Here is a 27,744-nt window from a genome sequence, read left to right on the forward strand (position 1 = left end):
AAAGCTATGCATCTTCATATTACAAAGAAAGATTTGATATTCTGGTATATACTCTTAGTTTAAATTTGTTTAGTAAAGTTTCCAGCTATAAAAAACAATTTTGAGTATGTTCAGCTTATATTTCTGGTTGCAGTAGAGTTACAAGGAGAATCTGTTACCTTCTGTAGCCATCTGTCTCACTTTTCTGATGAATACTGTCAAAGTAAGGTCATTTGACTGCTCCTAAAACAGATCTTGAACAGCTGCAGACACCTAAAGGAGGCTTATATTTACGTTTGGTTGTGAGTTATAATAGCTATGGGGCTGATGTATGAAAAAATAAAACATTCCTGTTGAACTGTAAAGTCCAAGCTACATGCTCTCAAGCTGGTTATCAAAGAAATAGAATTAGAAAAAGCAGACTCCAAAGACATTCTACATAAGAAGGAAAGATTCTGAAATATTTTCTAATTCTTAAATTTTAAAGGCAAAATGACAAAAAATGTACATTTTTATAATGTTCTAGTTAGCAAATACACTTGAAAAAAATATGACATGATGATCACTTATAGTGTAATGTCATTGTTCTTGTATTCTAAAGAAGGTTTTTTTTACCTGTCGAAAAATCTCAGTTAGAAAATTAACATTACTTCTTTTAGAAGAAAAGACTTTGCGGACAATTTCAATATCAGTTAAATGTTCTTCATCAATGCTGCAGAGGCTAGAAGAACTTGGTTCTCTCTCTGTTAGAGTACTTGTATTAGAATGAGATTGTTCTGGCTCTGCGTTTCTATCCTGTTTGTCAGTATTGTCATTTTTGCTGTCTTCTCTTGAAGCCATGCTAGCAGCTGCTCTCTGAAAGAAAAGTTTCATAGCACATTTTAGTAATATAATTTGAACAATTAAAATCATACAGAAGTATACTTTAAAACAATACAGAGAATTCATTAAAAAGAACAAATATAAAATTTACCGCATTTCAAGGCTTTTTACCTTTACTTGATTAAAACACAAATATTTAGCAGATTAAAAAAAAAACTGCATTGACTCCTTCTAAACTGAATTCATAAGCAGAATTTTTTTTATAGAAATTCCTTTTTTCAGTTCTTCATTAGTTATCATGATCAAAAGATTGCACACTGCTAGCAATACAATTACATGAAAAACATAAAAAGAAGAAAACACTGTGTATTTGGTTTCACCTGAATATTCTTTGGCACATTTTCACCTTCTATCCCAGGAATATGAGGTCCTGTATGGGGTTTTGGCTCAAGCCAGAAAGACACCAACCACCGAATGACAATAACACGAGCCTTAATAAAAGGTTCTTTTGTGCAATATATTGCCTCATTGGTTTCAGCATCTTTCTTAACCATTACATAGTGTGGCTTTGGTCTCATCTGTGGTATATCTGCAAGGAAATACAACATTTTAAAATATATGCAAAGAGAAAGCTCTATGTTTAACCCGAGCCATTCTATTATTCTATGTGTGAGAAATTTAAAACTATGACTGATACACACAAATGTTCAGAGATGCTGTTTCTTCATATTCTCTTTCGAACAACACATTCCAAGTTGTGCAGAAATGGCCATGATATAGATAATCCCCAAACTAGACCATAAGGATTCAAAAGGCTGTAAATTTCTCCTTGAGTGAAAATGTATTTATAATGCAACAGACAGCAACAAGTTTTTGCTATTGCAAAGCCTGTAATTTTCACCTGGAAGTCATCCGCTGTATGGCCTTACAACTCAGCCTTGCTTGAATTTTAAAAATACTTCTGCATGTTTTTCATGTTTTCAGCCTTATTTTTAATTTACATGCTATATTTAACATTTAAAGATAAACAGTAAACTCATGCAATAGCATATCTACTTCACACTGGCACTGAAAAGTACAAATGAGTTCTAAGTAGGAAAATAACCATTAACTAGACTAGAATGCATCCTGTACAAGAAAATAATTTTCACATATAATGAAGGTCCTGTCATTTTTTAAAAAAAATTCTTAAATGTTTACAGCTAAGTTACTAAGCAACAACTTATCTGTGACTCATAACAAATCTACAGACATTTAAGAGCCTTGTAAGCCACTTAACTCCCCACTACCGAACTTACTAGGTGAACAAATGAAGTTCAGAAGCAATGCATCATCACATTTTCTAATGGAACTCCAGAAATAATTGTTTGTCTGCAGCAAACCACAGTTAAGCAATATAGTTAGCAATAAAGGTCACCAGTTATTTACTGATGCAGATCCTAACATCTAATCATTGCTACTATGGGAGAGCCTAAATTCCAAATTGTATTTTAAAAGCAGCTGCAATAAAAACTGACTCTTTTGGTCCTGAAAAAGGTGAAAGATGAATAATACAACAGCGGGAAATCCTGCCCCTAAGCCCTTTAAGTCTCACAGCTCCATCTAATACCACATTTCCATTACACAATTTTGCTGGACTTCGCTGCCAAAGCAAGGGCACATGCACCTTCATATGACTTAGTTGAAAGCTCATTCTAGAGGTACTAGCTCCCCCACTAGCTGGCAAGGAATGCAATGAACAATGCCCGGTGGGATTACAATCCTGCTCTGAAGGAACTGTGACTAATTCAGGGTTTATAACCTAAAATTCCCATGATCTGTACAGTGTCTCAGAATAGTTTACATCTCCTGGTTCTCTACTCATGCAGTGACAAAGATGCTGACAGTGCTGCTGGTATTCATGAATCTGATGGGGGGGGGAGGGGGGGTGAGAGAGGGAGGGAGCAGAGGGGGGAAAGAGTGACATTTCTTACTAACTCAACTTTGATGGTATCCACATCTACAGTAAAAATATTACAAAAGTCTAAAAATATGCTGGCGGGTGCGGTGCGGGGAAACAGTTTGTTCATTTTTAAATGGTGCATAATGCACCTTTCTGCAAGCACATGTATCAACAGCCCAGTTAAATTCCATATATATATATGGAATTTATATATATATATATAGCTAGCTCAACACTGCAAGATGTGATATCTAGGTTTCATAACCCAATATAGGATACAGAATAGTGCACAGTGCTATATAAAATTCAACAGTCTTAAGTGACTACAAGACTTCTGGACATGAATGGCATTTCTATGGGAGTGGTGTGCCAACTTTATTCCCAGTTCTTTAGCACAGAAAGGCAAGTAGGAGATCTGCTCTGATACAGAGTCAAAGAAAATGCATCTGAAGACTGAAGATGACGGGTGCCGTCAAAACACATCTTACTGCTGGTATTTCAGTACAACAGTTTTTAACCAGAGATAACATGTAATCCCCCACCCAGCCCAAAAGTAAAAAAAAAACAGAAAATGATGATCCTATTCAGATAACAAGAGAGATGCACAATCTTTCGTAGGCCAGAAGGCAGTTCAAAAATACTAGTGCTAGGAATCAAAGAAGATGTAAAGTAACCACATTAGAAAATGTAAAGTTGTTCCCCATCTGTATCTTCCTAATGTTAGTCCAACAGTTTTTTGGGGATCCAGTATTACTTCTTTTGGCTTATGTATGGTGTCATTAATCCCGGAATAATAAATCCAGACAGCAGCAATGTAATAACTGCCTAGATAATAGCTGATTATCTTATGATGGACATATAAACTTTTAGGCATTTGAAGTTTACAGCCACCCTGTGGCAAAGGTTGCCCTGTTAATATTACAAATATACAGGACAACATCCAGCACCAGCACTGAGAGTATCCAAGTTGGCATATCTCACTTTCCTTCCAAGAGACACATAGAAAACCAGTAATAATCTCAACATGGGACTACTTAACAGAAGAATGTTTACAAAGCATACTTTAAAATTACATCAAGTACTTTTAATGGAAGCATTATTTTTAGAGGAAACTGCATGACCTTTGTATACCATCAGTGTAACAATAAGTTACAAATGCACAGAATACTTTTGAATAGCTTGGAAAGTTTTTATTTACTATAAATATAGAACAGTACATCATTTTCATTTTGAGGAAAGCAGCAATGCAAGAACATTATAATAAAAATAATACATCTTAAACAGCAGCATGTATTACTGCACGGTCAGTAAAAAAATGATGTGCTTGGTAGTGCAGTATTTGAAGACACAGAAAAATCAGTCATTTCTAACATCTGTTGCATTCAGTAGAGGGTAAAGGCTACAATCCTAGCTATGCAGCAACAGCACTTGGATAGTTGTTTCACCCTACTGTAAGCACCAGTATACATACAGTAAACATGTCTTTGCAGTACAGTGTCTCCTGTAATTTCATAGCATCTTCCCAGAACAGCCCCTCTCTATGTATTCCTCTCAACTATACTATTTACTGCAGCTGTTTCTCAAATGCATTCTCTTTCAATTATTTCTCGTATTTTCACATTTCTGCCAGTCTTCGAAGTACTTGTGTGGACTTCAGGTAAGGGCATGGACCTAAAACCAAAGCAAATCAGAAGCTTACTAGATTGACTAAAATAACACAAGATAATATTCCCTTCCCCAGCTTTCCATTTTTCCTTTGTTTTGTTTAGTTTTCCCTTCCACTCTGGGAACTTAGTGTGAGCTTATGCCAAGAGGACAAGTTTTACACGAGGCAGAAAACGAAAAGACCATAGAAAAAAATAATGGTGGTCACTTGCAGTTTTGACCACGCTTACTTTTTAAGGCAGTAAGGAGCACAGAAATCTATGGGACAGACTACTTTCTTCTTTACCTGTAAATGAATAAGCTCTTCTAAATGGCTTGGAAATGGAACAGAGAGGTAAGATGGAAGTAACAATGACCCTGAAACCCACATTCCAAAGAACATCTTCCAGAATATGAATAAATGTTATGACATTTAAAACAATTGTACTCTTGTACTGTACTGCTCCTCTAGGCCTGTGAGACTCCAAGAATTTGGAGGAGGCACATTAGCTTCTTGTAACTGAACATGCATTACTGTAACTAATACACATCTGAAAATTTTCCTTAAGATAATCTTTATTCAATATACCACCTCCAACAAAGCTGTTGTTAAAAATACTATAAAAATAAAATAAAAACTACTGTTTTTATTTGTATCCTCTTGATTTTTCTTAAATTAAACATTAGGCAAGTAGTATTAAAAACATGTGCTTTTATCAGCATGCTCAGTGTCCAAGCTTTTGCTCTTTTCTGCCTAAATGATTTGTCAATTTTGTTTGGAACTGGCAAGTAGAGGATTGTTTTTAATTAGGGTGGGCAAAGGAATGCCAGAGAAGAATTTCAGAAAGGAAAATTTCTATTCCACTTACCAATGTTTCTGTTGCCTCTGTTACTGTACTCTTCCCTAGACTGCTTCTGACAGTAGTTATGGAGATCCATGTTCATTTCTTCTTCTTTCTCATTGTCCTAAGGCCTTGCAAGTTTCTTGTTTATGGTTCACAGGAAAAGAAAGGACTGTAGTAGTACTTCTGTGGAAGACTCAACCAAGACCTCCACAGAAAGAGATAACATTTCCACATTTCTTCTTTCAAGACCTCAAAGCAGCAGCAGAAGCACTTGTAGCTATTTCATCAGTGAATCTCTTCAGTACCTTCACATAATTCTTGTTCCACAATTGCTTGTGACAGGATTTATACTGTTCCTTTTCCCCTACGTGAGAAGGTCCATTGTTTGTGAGAACACCCATCCCAAGTTTTAAAACACGCATCTCTGCGGAAGGCCATAATCCATACGTGGACTGGTAGCAAGAAAGACCTTTTCAGAATACTTCCCCCACGGCTTGATTTTAGAATACGGAATAGTGGCTGAAGAGATTACTATTAATTCTTATGAGATGCTGCATCAACAGCCAAGAGGAGCGGTGCTGCATGCACATTATTCAGGGAATAGACCTTTTCACACAGAGGGTGGTTTTCACACAGAGGGTGGTGACGCACTGGAACAGGTTGCCCAGGGAGGTTGTGGATGCCCCGTCCCTGGAGGCATTCAAGGCCAGACTGGACGTGGCTCTGGGCGGCCTGGTCTAGTGGTTGGCGACCCTGCACTTGGCAGGGGGGTTGAGACTCGATGATCTTTGAGGTCCTTTTCAACCCAAGCCATTCTATGATTCTATGATTCTATGAATGAAGTGGCATCTAAAAGCCTGAGTAGCTTATATTGCTTGAGATAGCAAAGTCAGGATATGCAAAAAAAATTCTAGTTATGAATTGGCTAAAAACTTCTAAACAAAATTCTAGTTGGGTTTGCTAAGAAAACACCTAGAATTCTAGTTTTTATATGGAAAGATACATTTTAGCAAGGCCTGTTTTAAAGATAGATAAAACCTAACTTCCTCCTCCTAATGCAAGCTCATGACAAAAATACAGTTGATGCAAAAACCTAACTAACTTTGCCCTGACTGAACCCCTGAACAAGCACAGTATGATCCAAATATGTTTCTTTATCTGTACATATTCTGTACGGATAAAGCCAGCATCTCCCAAAGAGCAGTATACTAACTTCTCTTGTCTTGACATAATTAGTTTCTCTTCTGAGCGTAACAACACAGGTCACATTAAAGAACTCTTTTATAACATTTAATTTACCTGAATTGGGTTAGTACATCAAGATTGACAAATATTAATGAAGGGATCAAGCGCTTCCACAGAGAATTGAAAACCATGAAACAGAAGCCATTATGTGTCCTTTCATAAGAAACATCAAGCATAAAGAATGTTCTCCAAAGTATAACTCAAGCAAAAAGCTGCTTTTCCATGTTCTGTATTAGAGGAAATGTAATGATTAATTACTTCATCAGCTGTATATACTTACCAAGTAAAGGGTTATATAAGCTGGTCTCCTTACAGATGTTTGGGAAAATAGAAGGTAAGTAATATTTCTTAAAATTTGAGAATAAAAATGAAAATCCCTTTTCCTGGTTTTCCTTGTTCTTCCATTCTAAGCTCTTAACCTTAAAAACAAGAAAATATTTTAAATTAAGTAAACATCTAGAAGAGAAAGATGACTGATGAAATTACCTCTTTATACATTATTTCTATGGAACAATACCATACACATTTTAATAAACACTTTTAGACAGATGGAACAGAAATAAGCTGGTAAATTACAATTAAACAGAGACTGTTTTCCTCCAAAAAGAACTTCACAGGGAACGCATCAAATACTGAAATGGACAGAAATACATCTGCTTTAATGGTCGTGTTAAGTAAGTCAGAGAATAAAGCTGAATTAATTGTTTGGTTTTAATAAAACTGTTTTCATATTTCAAAATGCTTTATAGCATATAAAAGGGCAATTATATATATGGGCAATTATCCATGCCCATACCCATTACTATATATGGGCAATCACCCATGCTACCCTGAACATTTGTTTTGATACTTTAACATGTTTTGACTAACAACTGTTCTTCTGTTCATTATAATAGATAATGTATTTATCTGTTTCATATTGCCAAACACAAATCAGACAACGGCAAACAGAAGATACAACTTTACAGTCGATTTATACAAATCTGCTTTCATAGATCATGAGTGCTAAGCCTTCCTCATGAGAAAAAAAAGTGCAAGTTCTTCTCAACAGTCAACCAAATATCCAATTTCTGATGATGTCCTGGAGAATTCACTTGCCTGCAAAGTCACGTCAAGTCTATTACACATAAAATAAAGGAATTTGAGGAAAACACCTTCCCCAAATCCACCCTAATCTTTATTCAAAGTCCACAGAGTAGCACAGAGTTTCCATTAGAGAAAGGAGAAGCTGTACATTTAATTTCACATAATTCTAATTCTAGAAAGAGAGGTGAAGGAAAAACAACGCTAAGCACAAACACATTGGCTGTCCCAGTTTCACAGATCACTGAGTCTGACATCCTATTATCGCTTGGTTTTATCATCTAGTCAGAGTTTAAGTCTGTGAAAGAAGCCAGCAAAAGTTTGATCAGGCTTGTCAAAAAAAAAAAAAAAATCACAGAAATCCAGTGCTTTCAGTCAGAAGTTTCCCCTTAGCCTGAAAATCAAAATCTCCAATCACCAGGAAACCTACACAATACCCTTTAACTGGATGAAACCAAAAGGATGGAGAGAGAGAAATGGGAGGAGAGCTGAAATCTGCCTTTCCAGTAATAACTGACAACTTTGTTTTTTCTTCATGCTGCAAAGTGATGGAGGACACTGTGGTAAAAGACCAGTGAATCTTCACAAGACAAGTAAAAATTTTCTAAGAGATGTGGCTTCTCATGAAGGATGTGTTCAGGGTAGAGAGAATGTTTAAGATATTTTTATATACACTTGCAGTATACAGAGTGCTAACAGTGTTTTTGTGTTGGACAAACAGATGTTAGTTGTTTAATGTTTATTTGCTTGAAAGCTACAGAACATACCTGAATTACTATGTATTTCAAAAGCGCTTCTAAGAAATAGCTTGTTAAGTCTTCTTGTCCTTTATCTCCAGATTGAGGAGGAACAAGTGGAGTGATTTCCTCTATAGTCACTTGAGCTATCAAAGAATATTAATAATAATAAAAAAAATCAGATCTACATTTATATGACTTCAGTATAAATATCTACCAAGTCATGAAAGTAGAAATCTACTGCTGTATATAGACTGCTACAGGCAAAACAAACAAAATACACATTAATGAAATTTATAAAGTTTTAGCTAATAAATCAACATACAACTCATTTCTCACATAACTAAAATGACAGAAGAGAATTAAATTCTCCTTATGCACCTTGGAATTCACCTGCTAAGACCCAATTTTTCCAAAGGGCATAATCGATATTTTGAAAATTATGCAATTAATAAAAACTGTAGTGTTTGTGTTTCACAAATGCCAACGCTTCATTTACATCTTCTACATTTCTTCATTTAGAAATTCATCAATTAAATCAAATAAAGTTTTAGTTTTATACATCCACTGCCTCTAAAGTGAAGCTAGATAGGTGTTATTTTTCTCTTGACCTTGCAGTAAGATGTTTGCATTTCACTCTTTGTACTCTGCAATTCTATGCTGCCTACACATTTCGATTTTCTCCTTCTTTCTTCTGTCTGGATACATGAGATAACTTCAAAACATGGCTTAAAGTAACTTACATCTCCAGAGCTAATCTGTCAGCTCTAAAGCACTAGGTGGAGGTGGGGAGAAAGGCAACAGCACTTTCTGCTCAGAGGAAATAAGTGGTTAGCTTCTTATTTGCATTTGTCTGAATACACAGTTTGCAAGCAAAATAAACAGTTTGCACACAAGACCGCTCAACTCCAATTCATGGATAAATCTGAATTCCTACAAAAGATATATGCACTGAATTATGAAGTAAGAGTCTTCCCCAAAGCTACAATTATCTGATACTTACTGCTAGAGTGAGCAGTTGAAGAAAAATTTACCATGAAAATAATCAGAAGAGAAAGTTATCTCTATACTCTATCGATTAGGGAAGATAATGATCCCGGCTTTAAAAATTTCTTATCATATTAATTATGAGAAAAACTGAGTAATGTTACCAAATTACTTACTTTCTTGAACATTAAGAGGAGGGTTAATAAGATTATCTAGTGTTCGAGGACCATATTCAGATTGCGGTGATGAAAATCCGGGAATTAAGCAAGAAAACATCCATAATTGTTCTTTACTGCAGTTATTCTGAAGTGCTTGCAGCCACAGCAGAAAGAGACGCACGCCCTCTCGACGTATCTGAAATGAGAAAACGGAACAAGGGAACAAGTTAACGTGGACCAAAACAATTCTGTACATCCTGGAGGGAGGAGGAAAAAGAGAGGGGTGGAAAAGATGAGAACAGACAGTGTAACCACCAGCAGAGCCAAGGTAGCAATCTGCAGGTCCTGCTGAAATGCAAGCCCTACAGAATCTCTTTCACAGCGTTTTCCCTGAAAGAAGAGGAAGAAAACCAATACACATCTACTTACTTGCTTGAATAACGTGAGCTGCCATCTGAATTTTTAAGAAAATAAATAGTATCAAAAGATCTCTAAATATGTTTGTGAATTGTAACAGCAGAACAAGGTTTTTGCTGTAGCAAGACTCACAGAATCACAGAATTGTAGGGGCTAGAAGGGACCTCTGGAGATCATCTTGTCCAACCCCCTGCTAAAGCAGGTTTCCTTAGGTAGGCTGCACAGGAAAGTGTTCAGGAAGGTTTTGAATACGTCCAGAGAGGCAGACTCCACAACGTCTCTGGGCAACTTGTTCCAGTGCTGTCATCCTCAAAGTAAAGAACTTTTTTCTCATGTTCACTTGGAACTTCCTGCATTCCAGTTTTTGCCTGTTGTCCCTTGTTCGGTCACTGGGCAGCACTGAAAAGAGCCTGGCCTATCCCCTTGACACTGACTCTTTAGATATTTATACTCCTTCTGCCCTTTTTCATTTCTTCTTCAAGGAACGGGACAGAGTCCCAGAATAGCCTTCTCCTGGCTCTCACACTGGTGAACTTCAGGACCAAAAAGCCTGAAGATGATTTACAGAGAAGTTGCACAGTTGCTTACTGCTGTACCAAAACCACATGGTCAACCTTTGTTATTTTACTACAGACTAGTCTCTTTGACCTAGGTAATTTTCTAAGACAATCAGAACCTCAACAATGAACAATTGAGACTTACTTCTGCTTTAATGCAAAAATTTTCAATTATTTGCATGCATTCTTAAAATGGCTATCCTATTTAAGCACATTACTACTGTCAATAGTTCTGCTGAAATTAAGATATTGACTAGAAGTGATTACTTCATGACACATAAGTCATGACCTGATTCTCACTACTATGATTTTTCCATAAAAATTCACCTTTATGTTCTTATTTTTAAGTATTTGAGACAAAACTAAATAGTATGCAACTTTTTCCAATACCTTCAATGAATTTCCAGTATGAAGAAGCTTCTTTAAAATCAACCCTGAAAAGGAAAAATATTTTTTTTCTTAATTTCTTTGTCAAGAAAGATGTCAGAGTTCTCGGTCAGACTTGATAGGATCTTTTAAACAAGTCCTTGGCAACCTCCAGTATAATCTTGGTGAGCTTGTTACCTTCAGGCAACTCTCTCAATGCCAGAAGGAAAAAGAGAAGATCACCTCTCACAGCTTCCTTGTGACATAGAACACCTTTCCTAAACAACTTTCTGGGAGCTGTACACTAAACATAAATGATTCTTACATCATTAATATGCACAAAATCAGTTACCCATTCACAAATATAGATCTCCCCCAATTTTTTCCCTCTATTACTATATGCAAATTGGAAAATTAGTTTACAGTGCAACTGTCCGCTTGCCCTTGTTCTTTCTTAGCCACTGTTATATTTCTGAATTCTCAGCTAGAAGTGCATCTTATTATGTTGCTGATTTTTGTTGTTTCTTTTCTCTCCCCCCAACTATTTTTTTCTTTCCCTATCTTGCTAATGTTTCAAGACTTGAATCCCTGCTATGACACTTAAAGTTTTATGAAATTAGTAGCACAAACTCCTAACAGCTACTGATAAAAAAAAAAAAGATTAAAAAAACAGCAAAAAGAAAAGTAACTTACCAATACTATGAAATTGCCATCTCTGATGAATCCTTTCTGGAAGGAGTTGCAATATTTTCTACAAAAAAAAACCAAACAAACAGAACCCACAGGTCTATATTGTAGATATCATATTCAGAAGACTGAAGAGCATTCCCACAAAGGCCATAGGTCAGAAACTGAAGGTTAATTTAGAGAATTTCCACACTACTTTTCCTGGAAACATTAATGTCCTTTCCATATAATCCCATTCCTAAAGATAAAAAGCCCAAAGGCTCTAACACACTGTCTGGCACACCCTTTAGATTTCAGATGTTACTGAAGTTTATCTAGCTTCACTGACTCTTTGCCGGATATTACTGCTTACAGCACAGGGAATGAAATGGGATGAGCATGTACCTCACTCAGTTGCTCTCATTCACAACAGTCGTATTAGGTCAACTCTGCCTTTATAGTGGTTTAAGCTAGGATTTTCAGCTATGAACTTGCCTCTGTGGCACAGGCAAACATTTGTTCGGCTTTCTCAAGACAAAGGTAATGAGTTCCAGCAAAACAATTATGAGCTGAGATGGTCTAACACCTCTGCAGTTAGATTAGTGGAAGACGGAAAGAAACAAAGCAGTAAGCTACAAAGAAATTCAAAATTTATTATGTAGCACTTCAATATTTATGTTAAGAAACATTAACAATTTATAAACAGTCCAACTTCCTAAACAAATTACTGGCTTTGTCCCTCAAGAAGGCTGTGCAACTGCTTCCAAAGCACAGCTCACCTAATAACCCTTACACAACAAACAGTGAACAAATCAAACAGCTCTGTTCAGATTCATGCACTCCTATACAGCTAACCCTAAAGTTTTAAGCAGCAATGTACCTCATAAACAAACAAAAAGAAAACCCAAGAACAAAGAACTTCTTCAATCTGTATTGAGACACGTAATCAGCACTCAGCAACTTTCTATTTAAAATATTCTTAAAAGGAAAATCCTGATTCCATAAATAGAAATTTTCATCAAAACAGAGAAGACAAAAACTTGACATTCTAAGCTATTTCTCAACTATAATCTCTCATCAGAAGTAGTCTGATTAAATTCAGATAGATTCTAAGTCATCTTAAATAAGTGAAGCTATGCTTTTGGTAAGGATATTGTGAAATGCTATTTTGAAAACCAAAATGGCAAAGGAACCTATGAAAACTAGTTCTGCAGTCGTAATAACCATTACCACCAAAAACTTGGGAACATAGGCATAAAATGTTTTTTCCAGTTAAGACACCTTCCTGCAAAAGTTCAAATCAAATTCTTTTTCTTTTCACATTAAGCACACAGATACAACTCTAAGCAAAAGGAAAAGGGAATACAGCTCAGCATAAAGCATATTTGCAGGGGACTGAAGGACAGCTACACTGTTACTGTTCAATAGGACTTAATTCAAAGCCAAAAATTTATTAAGGAATATTCAAGTTAGCTTACCTCAAAAATAAAAAGAATAGAATCTAATTCTTCTCTCTGAGACTTGTGACCTAGATGCAATTAAGAAGATACCAAAGCAGAATTTAAAGACTGCTGAAGAAGATTCTTAGATGTATAAAACAAAAACATGCACTTCTACAATCAAGAATTATTTTGTATTCCTTCTGCAAATAAAAAGAATATTTTCTTTTGTTTTAGTCAGTAACAGCTACAGTTCATATAACTTCCTATTATGGCATCAGCAACTGTCAGAGATTAAGTTACACACCATCTTATGCAGTAAAGCTTCCCGTGATTCTGCAAAACACAAGAAGCCTAACATCTGAAGAATTCCCATTTTTCAAAATTTCAGAAACAGTCATTAGAGAATAAACTCTCCTTCCTCAATCCCCACCGCATGCATATTTAATTACTCTGACTTCATTTGCCATGTTAGTGCTTATACATATTTCTGCATACCTAATACACTTGTGATCACAGAAGCACAAAGACCAAAAAATCACTCTAGTTGAAATACTCACCTTTTTGTTTCAGACCTACTTCAATAGTCACAAAGTTTTCAAAGAACACATAATATATATGTGAGAAATGTAGATCAAAAAACTGTTTGAGATCAATTGATTCTGCATTCTCTGAAAAACAAAACAGAAGATTTTCATTTTTTTCAAATATTCAGTCACCTCCAGTATACCGTTATCCAGTAGTCAGAAAAGGAGAATTAGAATAAAAAGTAATTATGGGTAAAGAAGTTCTTGAAGCTTTCTTACTTTTAAACTGAAGCTAATGAAATTAAATACCAAGTGCCGTAAGTGCCCAACAAAACTGGAAACAGGAAGCAGCATCTCCTTTCACATATGCTTGCATGGCAGCAGCATCTGCAAACCCCAGCAGGGAACCAGAATTCCACAAAAACTAGCACTGTACAGATGAATCTTGGTTTAATTGATAATTCACTAGAAATAAAGCTACCCCACCTCTCCCAGTCTGTACAACAGAAAGACCATCTCTATCATCCACTGTTAACAGCAGCAACTACCAGACACAACTAAGCTTAGTGGGAGGACAGTAAGCAAGGACCACCTCTGCCCTTCAGAGAAAGGTTTTGGGAGGAAGCAAGCAGCAGCCCTCGATTCCCACTGTTGCCCCCTGCTTCCGTCCCAAGCTTCAGACATGCCAGCCTGGTACAGTGCCACCAGCTCCCTTGATTGTGGTGTCTCTGGACATGAGGTGCTGGTAACTCTGGATATCCCTGAGGTTGAAATGTTGCGATGAAGATAAAAAGGGTGTGCTTTCCTGCATTCACCTGTGTAAAAAGGGAAGTTCCTGGGCTCTCTTCCAAAATCCCAAAGATTTGTGCAAATCATTAAAACAATATGATGATTTATCTAGGTTAATTTTAAACAAGATGGTTTAATTAATTATTTCAAATATCAATAAATACCGTGAAGAAAATGCAATCCCTGCTCAGACATTTAACGAAAGACTAGAAGAAGTAGGTGGACAGAAGAATAGCCAGGAAGCACGTGGCAACAGGGAGGCAGAGTTTAAAAAGGTAAAACACTTTTCCTTCAAAATATTGATGTGGAACAACAACAATAAAACAATGGAGGTAAGGCAGATCAAAACATACACAGATGCTTTATAGCCCTCACCATCAAGCTCTACCAGTTCTACACACTGAGGCAGCATTATTAGCTGTAACTCTTCTAAGTCCCTTTCTAATTTTCTGTTGGATCTGTTTTTAAAACCCTTTTTGCATGACATCAGTCGTTATCTGCATGACAGGATGCATAAACACCTCCCACCCCCCCCCCCCCCAAACCGAAAAAAAAAAAAGAAAAGCAAGGATGGCCAAAAGCACAACATATTTTAAATTCTGCAGTAATGCCAAATCAATTTCTTCACAAATCTTGCCATGAAATTTGCTAATACGTGTTGAATTTCTGCATTATCTTTAGAAAGACATTCTACCGATGTCTTCCATAATCAGTGTGGAGGAGTCAGTGCTCTTAGAGAAGATAGTGCTGTACTAAAAACTAAGACTGACTCCTCAGGCAAGGCAGCTCAGCTAGCAACATTAGCAGTCCAGGCAGATAAAGTGTGTACCTGACCTTCTGACCTTCTGATAATCCTGTGATTATCAAACTTCCAGGTTTGCAGGTCACATCATCATTTATAGATCAGCAGAGTAGCTGCTGTTGTGTAGTCTGAAATATTGAAGGACAACAAAAAATACTTCCATTTTAAACAAAGTGGACCTAGATTCAAAGGAGGTCAGAACAACGAGCCAAAAAACTGAGCTATGAGTAGAGTACAATCACTATATCCACTTCTACTTATGGGGCACAATTCCAGAGCTCTGGACTAAGGGCATGAAAACACATTAGGAATGAATTCAACACTTTTTGAGACAGAAGGAGCGAAGGGGAAATAAGAATGATTGAGATGTTCAGGCAAGTGGATAAGAAGGTAGAAAATCTTTTCTTTTTTTTCTTTTTTTTTTTTTTACTGTTATATGGGAAGCACACAAAGAAACGAGGGAAACAGTTGACCTGACGTGACCTAATGTGAACGAATCGAAGAAAATAGTTCTAGATTCTAAAAGCGAATCAGAAGCAGTTAACCAGCTGTGTTTTTGTATGCACACTGAACGTTTCATCTCCCAAAATAAGCAGTCTTTACCCAGACATGGGTAAACTCAGACAAAAAACTCTTCTTTCAAATTCAATCTTAGCACAACAGTTCATAATTTTAGTAGCTCCCTTGACTCATCAGGAGAAGAACTAAAGACTTGCCTACATAACAAGCTGAACAGTCAACCTTCATTTCCCCAGTTACTGCAGCGATGCTCCCGTAGGTACAACTGGCACTACGGTAAAGCTCTTTGTCATTACTCTGTTCTCTGAAGAAATTCAGAGGACATTCCAATCTACTTATTTGGTATCTACCTGCTTAATTACAATGTAAGGTGGCGTCCATCACCTCAGAAAAGAAACAAGAGGAGCACTACTTGACCTGCATTGTTACCATTAACACCTGAACAACACCTCCAGAAGCATATCTCCAAAGTACACCCATAGCTTGGAAGAGAATAATGCAAGTCAAATGCTCCTTAAGGTTGCAACTTTTCTACTAAATGCATTTCACCCCCATTTCTTACTAAGATCACATTCCATAGCATAAACAAAATAAGTTTTTGGAATCCAAGCAGTTAGTAAGCACTGAGTGTTTGCAGTAAGTTCTATTGCTTTAGGACATATTAAATAAAATGTTGTATCTTTATTTTCTTAAGAATTTTTTTTTCAGTCATTACCTGACAATAAAGCACTCACACAGAGTTTCTTTTAATGCTGAAAATTTAAAGGGAGGCAAAATGTGCTTGTACAACTGAAAGGTCACTGTTTGCCACCTACAATAAAAGACAGCTTCCATTCGTCATCAAACAGTACCTTCAGTGATTCAATACATTACTGACCCAGAAACTTGGAACCTCGCATTAGTGAAATAAATTCGGAATGTATTATGCACAGCTGGACCCAGAATCCCAGCAAGGAGGAGGAGTAAGAAAAAAATAATCAGGTACAGTATGGAAATAGTGATGCAGACCTCGGAAGATTTTGACCTAGAAATCATCTCGTCTGGTCACCTGTGTGACCACCCCATTCACAGCTGCCCCTGTACCAGTCTGTATGGCTACACCATGCATCAAGAGACAGACTACTGCTCTCCTTGGTTACTTGAACAAAAATGCATCGCATACACATCACCTGAATTTATCCAACTTCCAGAGACACTCTGCCATACTTTTCTTCATTTAGAAGCTGACCATTTTTTCTGAATGGAAGTGTTTCTAAAACATTCCGTTCACCTTTCTCTTTGTGATCAATTAAAGATAAAGATTTTCATCACCTTAAACCATTTTCTTCAATTTGAAGCAATTTATTTGTCTTTGTGCACGCTCTCCCAAAGTATCACGAATGCTCTATATAGAGGTAAAAACTATTTCCTCTACAAGAAGCATATGCATGTCCTTTTCATACAGGCTTGAACTGGGAATCAGCAGGAAGGTGCTTGTCTGCTTCAGCTACTTCAACTTTCCTGGCTTTCTAAGAGAGATGTAACCTTGTGGGATTACATAGAAACAGTCTTTCCTCTTTCATTTAAAATTTATTCATTTTTAAACAAAAGAACTTCGCATTCACTCACAACAGCTTCATGCAACTAAAACAAAGTAATGCATTCCTTGCATTCTCAGTACTTGCCCCCAGATGGGGGAGACGGGGAAAAAAGACAAAAATTGATCTGGCACCATTTAAAATAGTTTCAAAAGCTTCCCAGAACAGGAAAGGGAAAACAGGACAACACCTGTTACCATATTCCAAGAATGTAAAAACCAAAGATTTGATTGTACAAAAAATAGTTGTAATACATTGAAATCCAGATTTCTGTCTTCATTTACAGTTCTGACAAGAAAATGCTGGGTTTTTTTCCTCATGCTTCACAGTAAGAGTAAACATGGATTTTTTTGATCGCTGAGTTTTCCTAACTACTTTTCTGTGACCTAAAAATTGGTACAAATCTGATCTCTGCATTAACTGTGTTCTGTGGTACCTTTTATTTTTTATTTTTTAATTAAAGGGACAAAGTTGCATTTCAGGACAGAAGTGACACCACCTCTGTCCTTCTTCCCCCCCCCCCCCTTCTTCTAAGCTTCTATGAAAGTGGCTTTTGTTTTCTCTAGGCCCAGAATTAAGGTAAGTGTGTTTTTCTGGCTGAAATCACAGAAGTTGTATTCTGTTTATGGATTTTTGTTCTATTTTGATGCGTGACACAGTGAACCAAACTTAAAACAGAAGATTATATTCAAGATAATTGTATGAGCCTCATTACAAGAACAGTCAAGTACCTGATCAACTGGAATTTGTATTTCCATTAAATTGATTGAAACTTGAAGTTCTACTATTCCCATCTTATAGACTAGAGCAGCAGCATAGAAGGACTACATAAAAAAAAAAAAACTAAAACAGAACTGCATCAAAAAACTCCTCCATCTCTGCTATCAACTTCTGTGCTTACATATGATGATACTTTTAAGAACTACTTTCACTTATTTTCAGTCAACTCTTCAAGGAACTTGTTTTTACATCTCTTCAAATGGCCAACTCTTTTGCAAGTTACTTGTTCAAAACTTTGCAAAAAGTTACACTCTTTTCAAGTACTCCAGTAAGGTATGCAAAACTTAAGTGCCCACAGTGGCTGATCATTTTAGGAAAATCAGATTCCAAGCCTAATTCTGCTAAAACTCTGCTTTAGAAGTTGCTCCAAGGCTTTACTTATGGTTCAATTATCAGTACAACCCTTTGTAACCAGGACTAATTTGCAGTCACGTAAGTAATCCAGTATTTTAATAAAAATAACCATTAATATTACACATTTGAAGAAGGATTCTATTTCAACAGCACATCATACTTAGAATTACAATGCAGAAGAGTGTAAAAAAAACCACAAAACACAACAAGCCATAATTTTGTCAGATGTCAAATATGAAACAGAAAAAACAGTAGATCTTTACTGTACATTTAAACTTGTACAGGCTTGCCTAAGCACAGATCTGGAAAGTTTCCAAGTTTACACATATAACGCCCCAATCCACCCCACCCCAGAGGGCAATCTCTGTGAGCTTTAATTTATAGTATAAACAATTCTCCTTCCCCATTTTGTATTCTACATATTACAGTATAAATTATTACAAAGTAATCCACAGTATGTGCTATACATTTATGAGCACGTTCTCAAGAGAAATGCATAATACTGTTTCGAAGATTGCCTCTGTATGAGATTGAAATGTTATCAAGTATGTAAGTGTTCATTTTCTGCACAGGACAGAACTTTAACAGTAAACAAAGTGCTGGACATAAAGCTAGAACAACAGAAAACCCATGTGGATCTTAGAAAGATGCCAACTTTTTCTAAAGAGAACATGAACATTCACCATTTAAACACAGCACAGAAATTTACCATAGCAGTTAATGGAATACTCAACACCATTACGGATCTAATTGTGGTTAGCTTTACGTTTGATTGTAAGTGTTTCAGGACTTAATAGCATGCATACAAACAAAACTGTGACAGCATGTAGCATAACAAAAGCATTACCCTGAGACTTGGTGGCTTCTTACTTTCCCTCATCCTCACCCAAAAATCTAATACCAGTGACAAGTGCAACAAACAACAATCTGGAGGATGGCCAGACTTCCAGCTCCTTTCTGTGAATCTAGGGTCCTCTACAGGCTGAAATGTTGTGTAATGATTCTCTTATTTAATTGGTGGCTTAGGAAGCAAGACGTTTTGAAGTTTCCTAAGACTTAGCATGCAAGCAAAACAGCAAACAGAAATTATTCTTAATTCCTCAGGGTAGAAAATTTAACTGCTGCTTTTTAGTAAAGCAGTACAGAGAATCAGTTTACATAGTGACAATCTCTTGAATATAAAACCACATCATTTTATAAGTTTAATTAGGAAACATCCAGAACTAACCAATGGTTCTGGGATATTTAATAGACTGTCACGAAGTGACAAAAGAGAGGATATAATATGCCACACTGTTTCCAACAGTGTGCTACAAGTGTACATCTATTTAAAAAAGGTTTTCACCTTAGCTTTATTGTTTTGGATCACTAATAACTAGCCGAGACAATTTTCTCACCATTGTTATGTTTATGTAATATTGTCAAAGAAAACATCCCTGAAGTTTCTGGTACTGAAAACAATAAGAAAAAACTTTGGGAATTTTTTTTTTTTTTTAAACAGACTTGAATTTTGCACTGGACAAGTCTGAACTTCAGATCGTGAACACCTTTCAAAGACAAACGAACACGGGAAAAAATAAATGGGAACGATTAAGCATGTTAACAGCATGACCTTCATCTACATACAAACTGCTACCAAATATCACCATTAGTTAACTGTAGGAATGAGTAGAGCAGCTGACAGCTCTCCAGCTCAGCTGCTTCAGCTTGCCAGCAGACTCCAGAGGGGTTACAACACTGACGAGCATTATAAAACAACTCCCATAACAACTCACGTGTGTTCCAGAAGTTAGGCTTTTATTTAAGAAACTTCAAACACTCCCATAGCAATGTACTTATTTCTATTCTGAACTACCACAACTAAACTGACACTGATCTCCCCTTCAAGTCCAAGCAGCTAGAGCCGTCCCTTTGTCTAGCCTGGGACTTTGATCCCATGCCAGCCGTAGCCTCACAGGCTAGCAGTACCGGCCAGTGCTGCTGTCTGCAAGTCATGTGGAACACGAGCCAAAATCCTAAAGCAAAGCAATTCTTCCCCCCTCTCTGATGGTCAGAAGAGAATAGAATGGGTTCAGGTTTAAGTCAGACTGACAGAACACCAACTCAGGCGTCTTAAACTGCGCTCAGCCTGGAGCCAGAGACATGAATACTGCTGGTGACATGTCCTCTGCAGTTAGAGTTACCAGGAGAGGAAAAAAAATAAATACATACATACAACCCATGCCAAAAATAACACACTGTTGCACATCCACAGAAACTTCTGGAACAGTTATCTCCAGCGGAAATTCCAGGCAGCTATTTCTGCTGCAGCTTCCCACCAGCCCTCCACTGCAACAGCAATCAAACATTTTTCATTTCTTATAGTACGGAAGTGATATTACAATGAATGATGTTGCTGATGTGCAACACTAGTGAATTTTATCCAGCTGAGGCATTAGGGCTGACTGCCAGTCAAATACATTTCTTAAATTAAAATCCCTTTAGATAAATGCAATCTTTAAGCATATTGTTTAATATTAAGCAATATATCAAAACGGATGTTGAATACAGAGTGTCTCATCCTGTACAGTACTGCTTGACTTCTCCCTTTTAAAGCTCACTTACACGGGATGTCAAGCACTAACCAACCACTGAGAACAAAAAAATAATTTAAGAAAATCCACACTTCAAACACACTCCTCTCTTAGCATTATACATTACAGACATTGTTTCTATGGATCCAGAGATACAAGTAGTGCATTTTTAAGATACCAGATGCAAATAAAATTATTTGTGAGAAACAAAATATTCTTTTTCCTTCATCCTGTGCTAAAAGTTTGATGCTGAGGTCTTATTAAGCAGTACAACACTAATTCTAAGAACAAGGCAATATTTCTATGGTACTTACCCTTAACAATCCTAAAAATTGCAATTAGCCACTAAAATACTGGGGATTTGTAAAAATACTTCTTTTTTTAATTACAAGCTTCAATCTAAAGGCAACAACAGCACACCTTAGGTGTGGTAAGTGCTTTCACTGCCATCTGCTAGCCACGTCCCAGTGATCACATCTGTACCAGCTGCAGCTGGCAGCTGTCCTCAACAGCAAGATCCTGCTTCTGACACTGCTGAGCCACATCCACAGATTGCAGGAGAATCCCTGCCTGCATTCCTGCTCAAGATTGATATGCAATTACCACCAAAGTAGCTCACAGTAAGCACAACAGTTACTACCCTTCCAGTGTACAGAAAGGAGACAGAAGAATTGTTGCTTAAAAAAAAAAAACACATGAAAATCAGATGCTGAAAGAGATAGCATTAGAAGACTGAATGATTTCAAGGTACTTCAAAGAACCAGAGTGGGTTGGGAGAAAGAAAAAAAAGCACGAACCGTTCTCTATAGGAAGAAACTAATCCTCCTTAAAAGAAACAAGTCTCTTAAAGGAGATAGTTCCAGCTGTTTCGAGAAATAAATTGCAGCTGCGAAACAGAGAAAAGCACATTGCTCTCACAGACCGATATGTCCCAGGATATGACTTCAAGCTCTTTCTAATATTTCATAGGATTTCTTACCAATAACAATATTTACTGCTACTTGGAGATCTCCTAAAGGACCGAGTGCCTTTGAAATGCATAGATTGGTCATTTATTACATTTATTTTAAGAAATAATATAACAAATTATTCAATAGTCACCTAAATTTCTCCAAAAAAGTCTGAATCCCATAAACAGAGCCATACTGAGCTATGGCAGAGAACCACTCAGAGACAGGTTACTGGATTAAAGTGGCAAAGCGCAGAATCTGAAGAAGAGTTTTTTTGGAAAATAAATAATAAATAAAGAGAATATATTTGCCCTAAGTAAACCCATGCCTGATTGACAGTCTAGCACTCAAGGATCTCCACACCAAAAAGCTCCTAGTGTAACTTCAGATATGGTGGCTCTTAATAGACTTCACTTCCTTGTCTTTTTTCATGTATGCTTACATGTTTTTCCTGCCCCTCCAAAAAGGGATGCCAAAAACTTCTTTCCAGATTAAAGCTTTATCCTTATCGGTGTAGTTTTCATTTCTAAATTCTCTGTACAGACTACAGCAATAAGCTGATATTTTTAGATAACACCACACTGCCGTTTTTAAAAAAAAAAAAAACATTTTCTATATCTTTTCCACAGGCTAATTTGGATTTTTTACTAACTTTAAAGTGAATTGTCAATAATGACTAAGTATTTTTTCTAAAAATGATGTAACTCACTGCATTCTAAGTTACCTTGTAAAAACATTTAAATAATTCCATCTAATGTACACTATTTTTAATTTTTTAAAAATAAGGCACCTGCTTCTGTGCTGTCCACTCTCTGAAACTGTTCTCTTTTGGTCTTAACTAACAACTGTATTATACCAGCTCAATTATTTTTAGACGATGCCTGTCTTGCATCACTGCTGTGCAGGATCCAACTGTCAATATTTCACCATAATGAGGTTTTGTTATTTCCCCCCCCCCCTGTGTTTCTCCTCTTTGGCTAATAGATTCATAGAATGACTTAAGTTGGAAGTGACCTTAAAGGTCACTCAGTTCCAACTCCCTGCCATGGGCAGGGTTGCCAACAACCAGATCAGCCTCCCCAGTGCCCCATCCAACCTGGGCTTGAATGCCTCCAGAGATGGGGCATCCACATCCTATCAGTAATCCGTGAGCACTCTGTCTCCTTGCATGCCTACTTCAGTATTTGGTAAAGTCTTAGTGGAGAATGGGTGCTTTAGATGCCCAGATAAGAAGATGAACTGGTGCTCCCTTTCCTCCCTGCAAGTCTTCACCATGAATCCAAAGGCCGCGTTTCAGCTTACTGCCACTGAACCAAACCCTGGAAGAGTACAGCAATAACATTAACTCTGGTCCAACTGACCTTGCAGGCCTACTGAAAGGATTTTACGCTTATAAAAAAGAAACACTTCTCTCCCTCTGTTGGATGTGAAACAGCGGAGAATTCTCTTCTCATTGGTCTTTTAGTCTCTTCCACAGGGCCTAAGAGCAATAACCAAGACAAACTATTCTCATGAATAAAGATGCTGAACAGACTTCACTACCACCTGTCTGAGATACTCTGCTGGCAATAGCCAGCCTGGCTCCCCTGAAGCACATGGAAACACCCTAATTATTACATAGGGAGGAATGGCCAGTGAGAAAAAAAAAGAAAAGAAAAATGACAAACAGGAAAATGCAGCATTACACTGCTCAAGCTGCAGAATGGTGTCTGCATGCAAAGTTATCTCAGGCAGTGGTCCGTCCCCTGTCTGTGGCATGTGGGCACATCACTTGTTTTTAATGCAGCCCAGCAGACTAGTCACGGAAACAACGGGAGAAGAAATGGCACATGCTTTGAAAGCCAGCTCTCCTTTAGGAGAGAGGAGATGTAAGGAATAAGGCAAAGACATGATCAGAGCAGTAGCTGGACTTGAAATAACCTGCACTGTACTTCTCGTGCACTAATGTATGAATACGAGAAGTGCCTCCCTGCCCCCCAAACACCTTGGTTTTGAACCTCGTGGGTCTATCTCTACCTGCATAACAACAAAATCTTGTAGATGGATACCAGAGAAGCTGGAGAGCGGAGTCGCACCTTCCCTTACACACACAGCCATACACTGACTTGTATGTTCCCAAACTTGGAGAAAGGATATGGAGCTATGCTTCAACAACTGAGATATACGCATGTGCAGTGGAAAAAGGGGAATGGCCACCACACCAGAACATGCCCCAGCAGATTTTGTCTGTCCTACAGCCAGTAAGCAGAAGCCTTAGATTAGATAAGAACATTTGCTTGACACAGAGCTCACGGCTTGACTCTTACCAAATACATGTAAGTATTAAAAAAAGCTGAATGAAAAATCTTCTAAATAGAAGATGAGAGACAAAAATGCCAGATCCAGAACAGACCAGAAAATATCAGCCAAATACAACGTTTTTAAGAAGAAAGCAAACTAGAAGCGTTCAATGTACTTCACCAGGTGTACTGCCTTCCTGGGTTAACCTACAGCAGCCAGGAAACCTAATTCAGAGCTGTACTTAGTTTCTTTATAATAACCTTCCCTCTTAAGTTTCAATTGATTAAGCAGCTAAAAATAAATATAAATCTACATAAAATAAGCCACAAGTGGCTGAATGCGCCTAGTATAGAAAAGTTCTAAGATACAGAAAGAGGGAACAGGCTACTTCTGACTACTGAAGGGTCAGGGATAGCAAGCTACAAAGTTACTCTCTGCTTCAAAAGACAGAATAATTATGTTGCAGAAAATAACTCCTGCAGCAGCAATTGTCACCATATGGGAACAGCTGCTCCTTCAAATGCTATAAAAAAGAAAAAGGGTCCAAAAATTGTTTTCCTTTGAAAAGAAAGAACCCACTTTTGGAGGCTGAGCACAAGCTACTTAAAATACCCCCAGACCGTAAGCAGAACCCAAAACAATCTATTCAGTGCTCTGCTCTAAATATGGAACGTGCTGCCCTTGTCCAAGCTCTGTTCATATATTTATTAACTATCAGAAACAATCCATACACTTGCTGAACTTAAGACCCAAAACATGTTGGAGAGCAAACTTCTGTTATCAAGGATCGTCTGATGACAAGGACTTAGATTTCTATACACAGTCATCTGGCAGATGGTTCAGAATGGGTAACTCCAGTTCTTCCATTAGGCAACCACTGAATACAACCACATTGCAGAACGCACCGGTCAGGTGAACCAGCTGCCTGAACAGCACTACGGCAACACCCTGGCCCTTATGTCCTCTCCTTGCTCACTCTGCAAACCAGAAACGTCTGAATGCTATCTGAACGCCTGTCTACACGTACGCTGGGCAGCACTTACCGCTGCAGCTCTCACCTCGGGAACACACACGAACACGAGCAGCGAGGGAAAATGGCTCAGGAACTCACAGACGCTCCTGGCTGCCACTTCTATTCAAACACACCGACTACACATTAGCGCAGCACTACAGAGCACCACGCTTGGGAAACCGAGCAGTTTCTCCCTCCTCTGCAGTCGCCACACGAGTCCCTCCCTCAGACGCGGAGGAGCTGCGGGTCCTCGGTGCAGCGCAGCGCCGGAGCCCCAGCGGCACGCCCCGGCGCCGCAGCGAGCCGAGGCCGGGCCGGGTCTCCCAGCGGAGCGAGGGCCCACGCCGCCTCCCCGCTGCACCGCGGCTCGGTTCTTCCTCCGCCGGGACCGGAGCCCCGCGCTGACCCACCCGCTCCCGCTCCCGCTCCCCCTCCCCGCCGGCCGCCTCACCGATGAGGACGCGCAGATGCTTGAGGCGGGTGAGCGGGTCCTTGCGGGTGTCCAGCACCTTCTGCGTGGATTTCCGCACATCCCCGTGCGGCTTCTTGGAGAACATCCCGCCGGGCCCGGCCCCGGCGCCGCGCTCCAGAGGCGGGCAGCGGCCTCCGGATCCGCCCGCACCGGGGCCCTACATAGCCGGCGGCGGCGCCGCCTCCACCTCCTCCTGCGGCTGCTGCTGCCGCCTCCAGCTGCGGCGGGGCGGAGCGCGGCGGGGCGGAGTGGGGGGGCGCAGCGCCAACTCCCCGCGGGCCCGGGGGTGGCCCGGGCCTGGACTCCCCCCTATCTCCTTCCCTCGTTCTCCTCCCGCTGCTTCACGACAGCCGTCAGGTGCGACCCAGGCGTCGCTATGGCAACCGCGCCGTGACGTCACGGCGGCGCTGCCCGGCGCACCTCCGGGGCGCGGCGGGCGGAGGCCGTGGCTGGAAAACGTGGGGGCGCGGCCTCGTAGGCCTTCTGGCTGCGGGTGCCAGGCGGGGAGGAGCGGTGCAGAGCAGGATCGCGGCAGCAGTAACTGAGGCAGGGAGCTGCCGTTCAACTGTTTTAAAAGTACAATATAAAGTTATGCGATGATTCTGGTGCTACTGACTGTATTGTATCGAGAAACTGAAATGGTGTAAGAGAGGAATCCCGCAGAGGATGCAGAAATAAAATCCAAGACAGGACCGTATTGGTGGAGGCCGTGGCCCCAAATCCTTTAACCAGGCTCCAGTTGAGCAACAGTCAACGATCAGTGTCTCACAGTTCTCTTTCCACACCCGTGCTCGGAGTGCTGCAACACCACACCCGGCCCAGCCCAGAGCCACTCAGTGCAGCCCATGTTCCTGGCAGCACAAGGACACCCAGAGCAAGCCAACAGGATCCAGCATGATGTTCTGCAGCGTGGTCCTGGCCTCGATACTGCGCTCCTTAGGACACGCAGACCCACAGTGGTCCTGGAGCAAAGTGAGACACAGACTCCACAGGCCACACTTCTCAGGTCACAGTGAGGCCAGCAAGCAGGCAGCACTACGTGCTGTATGCCATGTGAACGCTGCTGCTGAGGGCCGAATTCATAGTGCAGGAAAAGACCAAAGGTTTTCCTAAAATCCCAATGCTGGGTTACAATCAACAAACATACAAAGCAAAGAATTACTAGACTTTTCAATAGAACTGTATTGCTTTATTTAACACGATTTCTGTGACCCTCTGCTCGATTTTTGTTGTTTAAATAGTCCCCGATGCTTGAGTTTGTATCGAGGAAACCCAGTTCCTTCAGCAATGAGTGATTACAACAGCTGCAGTTTTTAATATAAGGAATACTTAACAATTTGAGACATTATAAAACCATAAGAGTTGTCAACAGTTGGAACAATATACGTGCTACTGAAATAACATAAGCATTTAAATGCATGACCCATCAGCGACTATCATGAGCAGTGGGGCAGTGGGTTTTAGTCAACATTAGGGAGTCATTGTCATCTGCCAATGCGGTGTGCCACAAATCATTTCATGGTTCCATCATCCTGCTAAATGAGATCTGAGGATTAGTGATGTTATCTAACAGCTACAATTACAACAATTTATTTTGCCATAGCAGTGCATTTTACCTCTGCAAGACTTGATAACTCTACTATAAATTAAGGGCTTTGTTTTCTCCATGTTATCAGTTCTAAACATATGGTTGTATCTTGACAACCTTCAAAAACACTTTTGCTTTATACAATTTACTTGTTTTTCTGGTAATTTTTTAGGACTTAAACTCAAGACAGAGCTTAAAAATAATAAACAGAATAAGATGTCACCAAAGTAGTAAATGAAAGGAGGGAGTGGTTTTAACCAGGTTAATAATGGCTTCTACAGAGAACCTCCTTGCTGAAAGCACACTGGGCAGGAAGAGCATGTTCTATGCACAGTTAAGGCCGTGATCTTGCAAAAGCTTGACTTCGAAGCATGTGACTTCAATGACTTTCATTACTTGTGGAGGACAAAGTTAGAAAATACCAGGATTAGTTAGGGGGAGAGTTTAGGTTGTACTGCATTCCAAGTGGAATGTGTGGAATGTAGTGCCTGTGCTACAGTATTTCTGTTTGTGAACCATCCTTAGTTAACAATTTTTAGTTAACTCGACTGGCAACTATTTACTTTGAGAAAAAAGACTCCCAAATCTAAATAATTCAAGTTTGGATATTCCAAACCAGGCTTCTGTACAATTC

At 38.8% G+C, this 27,744-nt stretch overlaps 1 protein-coding gene across 9 annotated transcripts in view; it reads right to left on the minus strand.

The window, feature by feature from the left end:
- Positions 1-25,889, minus strand: part of RALGAPA1 (Ral GTPase activating protein catalytic alpha subunit 1) — a 118,746-nt gene extending 92,857 nt beyond the window's left edge. For 4 of the 9 annotated variants that reach the window (XM_021403348.1, XM_021403356.1, XM_021403350.1 and 1 more), the window contains exons 1-10: positions 25,502-25,888; positions 13,448-13,558; positions 12,927-12,976; positions 11,476-11,533; positions 10,807-10,850; positions 9,461-9,638; positions 8,328-8,443; positions 6,758-6,896; positions 1,182-1,390; positions 595-834 (exon numbers count right to left, since the gene is read on the minus strand). In XM_021403348.1, coding sequence (XP_021259023.1) covers positions 595-834; positions 1,182-1,390; positions 6,758-6,896; positions 8,328-8,443; positions 9,461-9,638; positions 10,807-10,850; positions 11,476-11,533; positions 12,927-12,976; positions 13,448-13,558; positions 25,502-25,607 — 1,251 coding nt within the window. In that variant the 5' untranslated portion in view covers positions 25,608-25,888. Of the gene's footprint in view, positions 1-594; positions 835-1,181; positions 1,391-6,757; positions 6,897-8,327; positions 8,444-9,460; positions 9,639-10,806; positions 10,851-11,475; positions 11,534-12,926; positions 12,977-13,447; positions 13,559-25,501 lie in introns of all 9 variants that reach the window. The other 5 variants (XM_021403354.1, XM_021403357.1, XM_021403352.1 and 2 more) reach the window with 4 other exon arrangements.

Source organism: Numida meleagris, chromosome 6, assembly GCF_002078875.1.
Source record: "Numida meleagris isolate 19003 breed g44 Domestic line chromosome 6, NumMel1.0, whole genome shotgun sequence".
NCBI classification, from domain to species: Eukaryota; Metazoa; Chordata; class Aves; order Galliformes; family Numididae; genus Numida; species Numida meleagris.